The following is a 14,411-nucleotide window of genomic DNA, read 5'->3' as shown; positions in this document are numbered from 1 at the left end:
ATTTTATCTAACAGAATTATAATTTCCTTTTTGTTAGCGTCACCTTCCATGTCCAATCTGTCTTTAGAATACATAGGATAGGAAAGATTTCTGGCTTCTATGGCAGTGTTTCCCAATCTAACAAAACATCTATAATGATATGGTTGACCTTTCCCTTACCCTTAAAGGTTCAGTGTGTAGTATTTATGAGTATCTATTGACGGAAATGCAATATAATATACATAACTGTTTTCAGTGGTGTATAAACACCTTACATAATGAACCGTTATGTTTTTATTACCTTTAGAATGAGCCATTTCTATCTAAATACACCGAGGGTCCTCTAACAGTAAAGTCACCATTTTGCCCCGCCATGTTTCTACAGTAGCCCTAAACGGACAAACTGCTCTACAGAGCACTAGCTACTCTCAGCTGTCTCAGACGACAACAATTTTGTCCTGTGTCGGCCACCGTAGCTTCTATGTGCTTCGAAAGGGAGGGGTGAGCGGTTGCAATTCGCAACCTCACCACTAGATTTAAACCTACCCATATCACCAAACCTGTCCCTTAAAGGTCCCGTATTGTACACTTTTCTGGAGTTTTATTTTAGGCATTGATGTCCTTAAGAATATACATTTGCGGTATATGTACCAAAAACCATCGCAATATTTTTTCAGCTCTTTTCTCAGGAGCTCTGATAAGAACAGGTTGATTTTGACCTGTCTAATTAATATTCATGAGCCTCTCTTCTGATTGGCCTTTTTTTTCCGGAGTGACAGGCCATCCACAGGTAACTAGGGTAGTGTATGCTGTAGTCTGCTGTGGCTTGGTAAATATAAACACCAGTAATGATGATCACTGCTGAGGGAAATGTTGTCTGGCTTTACATGTATGAACCGGACTCTGACCTGAAGCGAACGCAGCCGCGCACATGCCTTTCACTCAGACAGATCGCAACGTCAGTTTCGCAAATTATTGGGTTTGAAAAAAGGGGCAAACTCCCGCAGTTTCACTTGAAGCTAATGCGGAAGTGACTTAAACTGGAATTCATCGACTGACCGCTGGGGACAGGCTCCAGAAGGGAGCAGAATCTCATTGAGCCCCATGTTAAAATGCCCAACACAGCAGAAAAAAACATGTTTACAGCCTGGTACAAATTGTGGTTTTGGTCTATACGGCTAATTTTTCCCTTCATGACAACTGTGAGGGGGGTGAATTTTTTTATAACTCATTCGTTTACATTATATAAAGCCTTATAGTCCTGCATAATTAAGGGCGTGGCCACTTTGAGTGACAGGAGGATTGCCATTTATCTGCTGTCTGTTAGTCATTAGGTGTTTCTCAATGTCAAGGATCCTTCCTCTGCAGGACTGGTCCTTCCAAGTCACTTCCTTCAGAGGCTAGGCGAGGCTCCTCTTTAGCATTCGGAGAACACGTAAATGGAACAGGCTAGCAAGTGCACGTCAGCCTCATTACGTCAGTGAAAAGGTCCGTTAGCCATCAATAACGTAATTTGTATAATATCAATACGGTTGAAATTTGTACTGGCATTATAAAGCTAAACTTTACTTATATTTACTATGGTTATAACAAATGTTTGGTAACGTAAATATTTACACTTGAAAGCATATTGCCCCGTTAACGCTCCGACTCCGTCAACGTCCGATATTTTGTATTTTTTGAACAAGATAGCAAAGCTGCGCGCATAGGATTGTGGGTGATTTGAGAATGCTAAGAGCGCAAAGTCTACTTGTATGCATCCTTTCCTGTATATGGCATATTTTTCGAACGAAGGACTCAGACCTTGGTTGAAATTCCGAGGATCCTCGACATTGGCACAGCCCTTCGACGGACGTCGATGATGTAGCATCCTCGGAATTCTGGCTTCCGAGGATCCTTCCTTGACATTGAGAAACGCCTTCTGCGTCACCTCAGCTCCACCCACGTCCTGTCTCTTTGCCCATTTTCCATTATCCGGGAGTGACGCGCGATGACGCACTGCCAAGATGGTAACAGCCAGCTCGTCCCTACTTTGCGCTTCAAAACTGCTCTTCAGAATCCCATGGGTGACGTCACGGCCACTACATCCATATTTTTTTACAGTCTTTGGTTTGAGTGGTCAAAAATATGTAAAAATACACATCCTGGCGAGTATTCGGGTAAACGCTGTCGGATATGTCTTTAGTGAACGTATACAGAGTTGAATGAGAAATCGGGTGTTACAATGAATTTGGTCCATGCAGCTCTTAAAGGGCCAGACTTAATATTCTGTGTGAAGCAGGGCAGGGCAGGGCAGTTGAATTTTTAGTTTTTTTTTTAAACCCTAAAACAATGATAAAACAATGAATAGCAAGTTATGTAATGTTGTTCAATTACTTTTACTGTTTTTTTTTTTTTTGCTGTGGTATCAATTCCGTATCGGTGTTGAGGTATTTTAGTCTGGTATCGTGTCGAAGTCATCATTTTGGTATCGTGACAATACTATTCAATATAAAGTATTTGCTGATAATCTCTTTTTTTGTTATGTTGGTTTACAAATTTGTACCTTTTTACATTATTACTCTTTTAGTTTTACATTTTGTCAAGGGCATGTTTACATACTTTTTTACAGTACACTACTGAATGTCAAAGTTGCAAGTTAAATTAAATGTTTTTAAGTAAAATTGTTGAAAATTATTGTGATTTAAATAAATTCTGCACACATAATTAACTTTAACGCAATTTTAAACTGTCTGTAAACAGACTTTTTTTGTTTGTTTGTCAAATTCGGATTAAATCTCCAAAATATGTATCTTTTTTAATATAGCTAGTAATACACTGAATTTGAAACACTTACCTGTTTTATATTATGTAATGTTAGCAAACCCTGAATGCAGTAAGCTACATAACTATGGATGTTCTACTAATACAGTAAGTTGACATGCTACAAATTATTTTACAATGTTACTTTTTTTCTCGAAAAGTCGAGAAATATATATATCAAATCTATATATCAATTATCATTATGGACGACAACATCCAAAACGGTCAAAAATGATAAAAAATAAACACTTACTACTTCAGGAGGATGACGAGGAGTTGGTCCAGATCCATCCTTGAGAAGTAACTTTTTTGCAAAGCCTGCCTTGTATTGCCCCTCGTTCTTAAAACTGTCAGGAGTGAAATTATTTGGGCAGTGTGTTTTGAGGCGCTTTATGCTCAAAAATAAAACTAATTCACTGCGTCTTCAGTGGCTCAGATGAAGAAGTGTGTGAAGTTCACACACTGTCAACACACATTTATATCCAAACACCTTGTTAAAGTGGATTTTGACCTTTAACTTACCTCTATCCCACCTCAGTAGCAGCAAAAGTGTTTTACAACACAACATAAACTCAATACATATGATGTACAGTTACAAAGTAGTTAGTTTCTAGTCAGGGACCAAAGTTTCTATTCATCAAAGAATCCAGAAAATGTATCATGATTTCCACAAAAACATTAAGCAGCACAACTGTTTCCAACAATGATAATAAAAATAAATGTTTACAGCCTGGTTTCTGTTATGATGGGTTCAGATGACTCAATAGAGCAGAATAGAATAGATCCTTCAGTCTTCATCACAGATGCGTTTCATTTGTAGAATAATATGATGGATGTCCTTGTGACCCTGGGAAAGGGGCAGTATTGTCAATGGGGTTTTTGGCTCAGTTTAACATGTGTGTGGGAACATTATGAAGACTGAGTGTGTGTGTGTTAACAGAAGATAGAGGGCAGAAAGAGCTCCCTCTTTAATTTGTCTACAAAGGCAGACTTTCAAACTTTTATTTCCTTGGCTTAAGGGCTTCTGGTGACCTGAATTATTTGAGTAATTACAGATTTGCACAACAGCGTGTCTGATAGGCTAAAAGAGAAGTCGTCCTTCTCGCTTCCGTTCCTAAAACACAGCCTTGAGGAAGGGGATTGATGTGCTCATGATTGCTGTGATAGAAGTGGCCACATCAACAAGGTCAAATAAACTCCTTGTAATTCATCTCAACTTTTTAGCTCTCATTTGAGCACTCACTCACTCAGTCAGCCTCTCTTCTAACGTGAACTCATCTGTGGATATTTCTTATTCATCTCTCTCTGGGTTCGATGGGTGGTGAATGACTTCATAATGCATGATGTGTGGCTGGCGCCGGCTCAGCTGCAAGCTGAGGATGAAACTTGTGAGAGAATGAGCAGCTCTGTGATTGCAGCAAATGAACCTTGAGGAGAAGGGCAGCCAATCTGACTCAAACGTTTCAAACATTCAATTATTTATCAGCATAAAAATGTGCTTTTAAATGTAAATGGTGATACATCCACATGTGGCTGTGAGTGAAATGGGAATGTCCAGCACATCTTAAAGTAAATGAGAGGCAAACATGGCTACTTCCATACAATATAGTTGGTGAAAAACAGTATGTGAGCCAAGTTGTATGTCCAAATTTATATTATTCATAAAACATTAGTCAAAAAGTACCCGGAAAACCTATTAATAGATAATTATTATCTAAAAGAAAAAGGGCCGTGACTTGACTTTATTTTCTTTATTTTATTTGATTAAAAATCAATTCAAGCTATGTGGTATATAAATTAGTGGTCGACCAATGTGTATTTATGGTTTGGAGAGCAGGGTAAATAAAAAATAATAGCCGATAAAGATAGTAAATACATGCTGCAATTAAATTTTTCCACAAATAAAAACATTTTTAAAAATGTGATTTAAAAAAAGGTATTACTAATAATACAAAGGCAAATGATATGAAACATATAGTTTACTTTTTATTGAACATTTCTCTTATAATGTAGGCAAAACAAAGACCGTAAACTAATGAAGATAATGGGAGTCAAAATAAAAATGCTTTCGATAATTAAAATAAATGGTAAATATTAGCTGATATATGTCAGCCTCGGCTATGTATTGTTCAATCACTCCTATAAATGAGGTAATAATTTGCTAGCTCTGCTTACTTTTTACCAATCGAAAATGGATAGATGGAGCACAACTAAGGCTACTAAGGCCCGCATCTGATTATTATTATTATTTTTGGCTCATATTTGACTCATGACTCATCCACATGATGACGGTGTGAACCACACAAACCACATGAAATCTGATCTTTTAAATTCCGATTTGGGCCACTTCTATATGTGGTACTAAATCCAATACAGGTTAGATGACATTTACGTCGTCGCTCTAGAGCAACATTTGTCACAATTCTGTGCTCATGCGAGTCAGATTTTACATACCCAAAGTTATTAAGACCGTTGCGAAAGGTACAAGTATTACAGTGACAGCTCTACAAGTAAAACAAGAGGGCTCGTATCATAAATACTCTGCTCTCTTTTTCGCAGCCTCGTCTTTAATTTTATGTTGCCTGTCCATAAATTAGCTGGCTTCTGCGGCAGATCACACAATAATAAATGCATAATTGCTTACTTTAATGTCCTCCGTGTTTACCTCCGTATGACAGCGTGCTATGTGACGTCTTATCGTTCTTTTGTGCATACGGGTCAGTTCAGGACCATGATCTGTTCACACTAAAATATGATATTGGCCACATTTTAAACAATAATTTGAACAGCTATACAAAAAAATTAAATAAAAAAAAAAACACTTAAAAGGATTTTATGATTTACTGATGGTTCTGTTTGTTTAGTGGTTGCATTTTGTGCATCAATGTGGGCATAAAGTTCTGTGTTTATAAGTAAATAAGTAAAGTTTAATAGTCCTGCAGTGTTTGTTTTTTCCATATTTCTATAATTTACCCAATTATTTAATTGCGTTCTGTTGGAGGCTCACGGCAGAAGTTGTTTAATAAATGCCCAGCCCTACAATAACCTACAGTACAGTATGTGTCTCACAGTGGGTGCAATTTTCTCCTCTATTTACAGCCCCCTGCAGATCCCAGAGCTTTCGGCAGTTCTTTACATTATGTGTACAGGGATGGTATTGGCTTTGGTCCATCATGCTACTGCAGGAGAAGTGCAGAGTCATGATAATTTAGTCTCTCTGCTGCCGTGTGTGGGTAGACTCTATGCTCTCTCAAGGTTAAACAGATGCACTACTCAGCAGTGTGCGCCAGATAAGATTTGAATGGACTGAGCTTTGAGGAATACACGGACCTATCTGTCTGGCATCAGTTTTGTCCTGGCTTTAGTGTCCAAGCAGAGGAGATAAAAACGGCATGCTAATTTACACACTAGCTGTACTCTATAGTATGCAAGACCGGAGTTAGAGAATCCTGAATATAGTATGAAAAAAACGGTGTGTCAAAGGTACCACAAAGCACAATTTTAAAAGCAAAAGTGTGTAAATGTATAGACCAAATGTTTTTAATGCAAGGACATGGAGCCTTTTTACTATGTGTCAGTAACATAAGTCAAGTTCGAATCGAATTACTACTTTTTAGCTTCAAAAAAAGTTACATTTCTTTGACTTTACATGATCAAAATACAATAATATTGTAATTTTAAAATAAGTTTTCTATTTGAATATATTCTAAAATGTAACATTATTTTAATTACAAAGCTGAATTTTCAGCATCATATAGCATCTTGCGTCACATGATCCTTCCGAATTAATTATATTACGCTGATTTGAGCAAAAAAATTGTTTTTAGAGCACCAATGTTAAAAACCGTGCTGCTTACTATTTTTGTGGAAAATATGGTGCAGTTTTTTTCAGGATTCTTTGAATATAGGGATGTGACGGTAAGGAAATTTTCCCACCGGTTAATCGACGTGTGACAACACCGATATAACCGGTATCACCGGCAGGGGCTTTTCAAATCCCTAATTTAAAACCGAAAGTCAAATGCGCACGGCTGCTCGGACAGTCATAACGGAGCGGTGCATGAACTTTTATTCCTTTTTCCTTCTTTCTGCATGTTCCCTGCTCTTTCGATATCAACTCCTGTGTCCCAGCTTTCCATTGCCTAAACCATTTGCACATTTTCTCTTCTGTCTCTCTGTCCAGGTTGTTTTCAGCTATGTAACGTGTTCAGGCAGAACATGGAGATAGACCAGTGTCTGCTGGAGTCTCTGCCGTTGGGCCAGCGTCAGAGGCTGGTCAGACGCATGCGTTGCGAGCAGCTGCGGGTCTACTACGAGCGTGAACGGACACAGAAACAGAGCTTCCCCAAGCCCCGGGCCACCAACCGCAAAAAACAAAGGATCAGCTTCTCTCTTTCAGACGTCATCCAGGATGCCATCATACGACATGATGACAAAGAGGGTAAGAAGCTTGTGTTTCTTTATCTTGGTTTCATGGTTTAAATGATAAATTTCTCACTAGCGAATTGCTATGCTGATCGAATACCAATAAGTCACTCAAAAATGCTTTGTATGTTATATAAAGGGTCATTCACACAGGATGTTCTTGAGCAGTCAGTAACACTTAACTTAACACATAACACATTAGTTAACTTTACATTAAAGGTCCCATGGCATAAAATTTTCATTTTATGAGGTTTTTCAACATTAATATGAGTTCTCCTAGCCTGAATATTGACCCCAAGTGGATAGAAATGTTGATCGGTGTAAAACCGAGTTCTGGCTGTCTTTCTCTGCCTTTGAGAAAATGACAGGCCAGACGAGCCAATCCTGAAGTCTCCTGGTTTGACGTTCAAGCAGGAGCGGTTACCTCCCTTTCCTCCGCCCAGAGAATCTGGCACGCCCATGCAAACGCTCAAGAGATCATTGCTTGTGAACGAGTGAACGCTGGCAGTTTCTCAGTGTTTGGATGTACAAATGAAAACAGAAGTCTTTTTTCAGTTCCTTCTGATCTGTGATCATTGATTTCTTATGTGTAGCTAATTATTTATTATTCGTGCACACGCAGCGGCTTCTCTCTCTCCCGACAGAGCGGTGTTTTCGTGTTTTCTATCTTGTGAGTCAGTGTTTTTGTACGTCCTCGTCGCGTCTATCTGTTCTAAAATGTGCATACAGTCTTTTCTGCTCAACACCGGCAGAGCCACATCTTTAGAGATAAACCTCACACACGCCGAAGCTCGGCCTTCAACATCCCCGACCCCCAGTACTGCATCTGCCCACAGCAGAGGCACCAAACGCGGCGTGAGATTAAGCAGAAGGAGGGTAAGCGTGAGCGTATCCGGCTAGGCTAGCCAGCTTTCCCCACAATAAACTGGATTACATTCGATTACTGCTGTTGTGTCTTTGTTTGCGCTGTGTAACGTTACTCAATGCGCGTCACTGACGCTATTCATATGATTGGAACATATCTAGAAATAATGCTATACTCAACACTTACTAACTCGTTCATCTCGCTGTAATGGTACATTGCATGTGTTACAAAGTTGGTAGAATAATGATGAAGACGGACTCGGCGTGACTGGGACTCGTGTTTATTCAGAACTCTCAAATACAAACACAATAAACTCGCGCTGACAGACAACGCTCTCATAACTCAGTAAGTTACTATAAATAACTTTGTTAGCAATCGCTCCGTCTCCGTGATGTCCGGTTCGCGAACGAATCATTCTTTTGAATCGGTTCTTTTTAGTGAACCGAACCAGTTCACCAAATCGGACTGAATCGTTCTAAACGGTTCGCGTCTCGAGTCAGCGCTGATCCATAATTTACTAAAGTTACTAACTTTCTGACATGAGTGACAGCCCCTCCGACTAGAAATAAACTAATAACCTGAAGTATATGCTAGTCACTACAACAGTTCACCCTGAACTGAGACATGCTGAGAGAACTGATGAGAAGTGAACACAGGTCCATCCGTCTCTGGCAGACTCGTGCCTGCTCGTGCCTCGTTAAACCACGCCCCCTCCGCTCATTTAAAATGCAAAGATGTCAGCCAATCACAACAGTGGGCGTTTTTACTGAAGTCTCACAGCAGACACGCCCCTTGAAGCAGGGCATTCAGCCACAGGGCAAACAGCAGTATAGAAAAAATGCCTTTTATTTCTAAATTATGACATTTTATGATGTAAAAATCATACTAACAATATAAGTACACATCAGGAAACATTATAAAATTATAGAAAAATGCCATGCCATGGGACCTTTAACAATGAGCAATATATTTGTTACAGTATTTATTCATCTTTGTTAACATAAATTAATAAAAAATATGAAAAATATGTTGTACGACTGCACCATAATGGGGGAAAACATACTTTCTGAGATGTGAAAAGATTACAGGTGGTTTCACCAGATTAATAGCTCTTATTTGGAAATAATGAATCATTCTAGAATGATTAGGGGGATTTGTTTAGGTGAGTTCATCTGCACTGGAAAACAATGGCTGAAAATTGACTATGAAGACACTTTAAGTGTGAAATGGTTAAATGGTTTGGGAAAAACTCTTTTTGACCAATTCATTATGACTATTAAATAATAATTATGCTTTTGTGATATATTATTAAATACATTAAACCAAATTAGAAATGCATTTTAGTTTCACTTCTACAGTTCAAAAGTGTTCATTTAATTTCACTCTAAAATGATAATACTAATATTTGAGTCTATTCATTTCTTCAAACGGTATACCGTCAAGATTTTATTTTGATGGGTTGCCAGCAAACAAATGTATGCCCTAGTTCATTGTCAATTTATGTTAGCTCAGGTCCATTAAATAATATTACCAGATACAACTTGTTTTGATTCTAATAATGTATTAGTACATTTTAAAACGAATGTACTAATATTTAAATTCTAATATTTAAAGTCTAATTCTCAATATGAACTAACTATTGACTATGACTTTTGCCTTAAACTCCTAATTACTGCTTATTAATAGTTAATAAAGTAGTTTAGGTATTGAGTAGGATTAAGGGATGCAGAATAATGCATTAATATGTGCTTTTATAAGTACTAATAAACTGCCAATATCCTAGTAAACTAGTTAATAGAGAGAATTGGACCCTAAACTAAAGTGTTACTAACAGTTAACTAAGATTATTACTTGCTTTAGAAGTATTTTTCTCTGTTTGTTCATGTTTATGAATGTAGTTAACTAATGTCAACAAATGGAACCCTTTTGCAAAGTGATTCCAAAGCATGCAGAGTACAACAGAATTGAACATAAGGTGTGTTTAACATGTACATTAACTCCCATACACCAATGTGTACACTTTTCCTGCCGATTCTTCCCAAACTTTTGAACGGAAGTGGACATGGGTGGGAAAAAGAACACAGCAGGAAATCACCCCAAACTATTCTATAATGCGATTGTCTCTAAATAGTGACGCTAAAAGATGAGAATTGAAAAGGAATGTTTTCTATGCGTGTGCGAGTTTGTGTGTTTGTGTTGCAGAGAGAGAGAGAGGAGTGGCTTAGTCAGCGGGCAAGACGGTGAAAAAGGGCAAATTCATTTCCAGAAAGGCGAGCCGTCACAGGAGTTGCCATTAGCTGCCGAGTATTAGATCATTCCTCAAGCTGATTATGGGCCAGTCAAAAAGCTAATATTCAGAGTGTGGTGCGCCACTCCTGGGACAGGCAAGAGTAATCTAATCAAGAGCTTGCGGGGGAAAGGAGCTTGTGAGACAGGGTGACAATCACAGAGCGGCCACCTTCTGCATCATGAGCAATGGCGGAGGCTAAATGAATTCAACCCAAGTCAGCTATTTCTGTCTGTGACTTTGCGGTAGGGAGTGGCAGAGCTGTTCTCATTTTTGCTCATGCACGATTAAAGGTGAGCGGCCTCTCGTTTTTAATGTTGTGCCATCCATCTGAAGGCAACTTAAAACGTTATCACCTAGGAGAGCTGAATGTACTGCATTTTAAAGTCAAGCTGACTCATTTCGCAGATGATACAGATTAAGGGTGAACAGTCATGAACATTGCAACAAAACATTAATTATTAAAAATACCTACTGTTTGATCTATTATATCTGCTCGACACTGTTTGTTCCATGCAATTAATGAGTCTTTTCTATTTTTAATTGTACATAATGGACGTTTTCTTTGGTTCTGAAGCCTCGCATAGTTTGTTGCATTTTTATGGTTTAATTGGCCTTCGATGACATCTTTTTGACTATAATCCAGATATTACTCAATTCCTGAGGTAATTTACTGTGTCAGAACAACCAGTCAGTAATGATACCGATTTTTTGTTTCGCAAATCTTAAATACTCAAAACGTGCTTTATTTCAAGACCATTTTGTCAGACCAATTACAACCAGTAACTTAAGACTTTTTGAACAGTTCATTAAATAAACCAGCTCATAAAGAGGCGTTTATCTTTGTTTAGCTTTCACCGCATTGACTGACAGAAAACTGCTTGGTTAGAAAGGGACTTCTTTGTGAGCTTTACTTCATACTACACCATTGACAATAGACAATGGACATATTTTGCCAATTAAGTTTTGCAGAAATTTCGTTAATGTGAGTTATTTGTTTTGGAATCAAGCTACACTTAGCAGTGTACGGTTGTTTTTGCAGCTCGCAGGGATATAGAAATGTCTTTTCTTGTCATTAATTTTGCGGTAAACCTGTTTTTTATTTTATCAATGCATTCACTGCAATGATACACACACAACTTTCATAAAAGTTTATTAAGAGTTATTTTGTCATGGCTGTAAAAAAAGAGCAGGAAACCCAGGCGATAGGAACGATACTCAAAAGATTATACTGGTTGACAAGTTCTACCAGTATGTTGTTTTATTTAGTAGGCTTAAATCTCCATCCCTAATATAGATTTTATAGATCTGATGTATGACATTATGCATGATTTGAATTGGAAATGTCACATTATGAAAGTTAAAAGCATTGTGAATGTCATTTTATGGCTTTACAGCAGGGGTGTTTCCCACGAATAGGTACTTAATTTGAATTTATTTCACGACCGTTAAAAAAGTATGTTCTATATAGGATGAATATGGGTATTATGAATGAAATTCATGAATGAATATCACTGTTAGCTGTGCTTCAACTCCATTCATAAATGCCCTCCCGTGGCCTCACAGGATAGTAAAGTGTCCATCGAATGAGAACTTCAGAATCTCATTAGAAGTAGAAGGTCATCCTGGTACTTTTTTGCCTTTTGTTAGCTAAACTCTGCAGGACGTTGGTCATGTAGAGGCAGGGTTGGACACAATTTTACAGGGAATAATTGTAAGTGGTTTAGCAAAGGGTGGTCAGTTTTGATTTTGCTTATGGAGTCTGGTGCCGGTATGTGGTGATGTTTTACTACCTCCTGAAACTCATCCATCTGTTCCTTTGTCCTAACTCTGTGCAGCTTTCCGTCTTCCTATCTTTTCTTCTCTCAGTCCCTGCCAACCATTTTTCCAGCTGTCTGGGTAAATCTGTGTCAGATATCCCAGCAGCCTTTGCAGGTCACTGTGTGCATCTGCCTTATTGGCTGTCAGCCGGGTTCAGCTGGTCCATGGCACCAGCTGGTGTTCCTGTGGCAACGCCTGTTGGAAACATGGCACCTTTGGCAGAGGATGAATGGCAACTTTAGCCCACCTACTAAACACTAATTACCAAATTGGCAATGACTTAAGCCTTTGTTCAGATCACTCAACCAAATGTGATCAGCGTCCTGTGCAAATGCCTTTTGACCAGTCAGTGACTCAGAATATTGATTTCTCGTGGCTCCGTGCCTGTGTTTTGGTTTAAGGCGTCAGTGTTGCTTGGCTACTGCGTACAGTGAGAGTCGATGTCGGAGACTGTCTGGTTCATTCAGTGAAACGAGAATGCATGTGCACAGACAAATGCACTTCTAAAATCCTTGAATATGAACATTTTATAAAATTTTCATCCGGTGCGGATGTGGAAAAATGCTATGCAAATAAAAATCTACATGAAGTCCACATTGCAGAATATTCTGGCCAAGAACTGCCCACTTAGACATGAAAATGACCATCTGACAGCCTTGTAAAGTGACAACTATAGTCATTTTGTTACATGGCAGGGTAAACATAATAGTTGATACCATAAAAATTGATTAGTATGGGACATTTTTTAATTAAAATTACAGACTACAGACTCTCTACAAAAACAAGCTTAATGGTGCAGTAAGTGATTTCTGAGATTCATTATTGAACACTGTTGATATCTGAAATCAGCCCAAACAAACACACCAGATGAAAAAACAACAAGGAAGAACAAAAAATAGAGTACATAAGTATATACAAGCAAGAGTTTGTTGTTAGTCACCAGCAATACACATTAAAAACCAATGTTAATCCCATATGGAGCAGAAACGATGGCATCCATTTTCAAGTCTTCCTGCTTGCGTGATTTTTCTCTTTTGTAATGTCTCTCAGCAATCTTTCTTTCTACAGTCTTTCTTCAAATCCCCCTCTTGCTCACTCTCTCCTCCCCCATCATGAGCATAGTCACTTGTATAGCCTCGTTGTTCTAAATCAAACTTTCCAGTTTGTAGATTTTTACATAAAGACTGAAATATTGGGTGTAAGCTAAATGCTGGTGATATTGATTTAGTGCAACTGGTGTAGTTTGATTATAGCCTTTGCTTAGCTCTTCACTAGTGATGATCGTATTTAGGCTTCAAAAGTTAACCTACTATTCAATCCCTCTAACCAAACAGATAAAAGAAAAAAAAAAATGAAGGTGGGGAAACTGTGCCCTGTTTTGTGTGCAATATGTCTGCTGTCTGAGACTTTTTTTGACATTTTATTGGGTCATTCCCGTCTTAGAGAAAGGTTAAATGCTTTCCTAAATGACACATTGGTGATTGTCTATTGATTTTGCCCCTTGTGGGACTTTAACTATGTTTTTTTTAGTTACCGGCTCAGACGTTTAACCCTTTAATCTGCACCCTTATCACTGTCATAGTAACTTGATGAGAACTGCCAGCAAGTGCCACTCAACATGTAGCATACGTGCAGATACTCTCCATTGGGCCATTTTTGGTTGGATGTTTTACTGGAACGTGTACCTTGTATGTGTGATAATACTGACGCTTCTAATCTCTGTTGGGAGTTTCAGCATGCTGGATTTATATGCAGGCAATGTGTTGGCCTCAGGCTGAAGATATCCCAGTGGAACCCTGGGAACACTATCGGCAATGTTCCTCATCGCCCCCATCTTTAAAGGTCCTGTTCTTCGTGATCCCATTTTTCAAACTTTAGTTAGTGTGTAATGTTGCTGTTAGAGCATAAATAATACCTGTAAAATTATAAAGCTCAAAGTTCAATGCCAAGCGAGATATTTTATTTAACAGAAGTTCCCTTTCAAAGCCTACAGCGAACGGCTGGTTAGGACTACATCCTGGTATTTCCTGCTTTAATTACGTCAGTATAGCAGTATGTCGACTAACCTCCGCCCACAAGAACGCACGAAAAAGGGGGCGTGGTCTTGTTGCTCCCGCGTGGAGAATAGGAAGTGTTGCGTTCGGTTGCGTTCGTATAGTTTGTTTGTTGCCATGTCGTCGAGACGCTGTTATTTTCATCCCGGAGTCAAGTCACCTTTGTTTGGCTTTCCCA

The 14,411-nt window shown here is 38.5% G+C and overlaps 1 protein-coding gene across 1 annotated transcript in view; it reads left to right on the top strand.

The window, feature by feature from the left end:
- myo16 (myosin XVI) overlaps positions 1–14,411 on the top strand; it is a gene marked incomplete at both ends in the record, with an annotated part of 227,562 nt that overhangs the window by 21,766 nt on the left and 191,385 nt on the right. Inside the window, one exon of the mRNA XM_079821463.1 lies at positions 6,965–7,222. Coding sequence (XP_079677589.1) covers positions 6,965–7,222 — 258 coding nt within the window. The remainder of the gene's footprint in view (positions 1–6,964; positions 7,223–14,411) is intronic.

This window comes from Gobio gobio (genome assembly GCF_949357685.1).
Source record: "Gobio gobio genome assembly, chromosome: 7".
NCBI lineage: Eukaryota > Metazoa > Chordata > Actinopteri > Cypriniformes > Gobionidae > Gobio > Gobio gobio.
The sequence above is the reverse complement of the archived record's forward strand: the minus strand, read 5'-3'. Positions and strand labels throughout refer to the sequence as shown.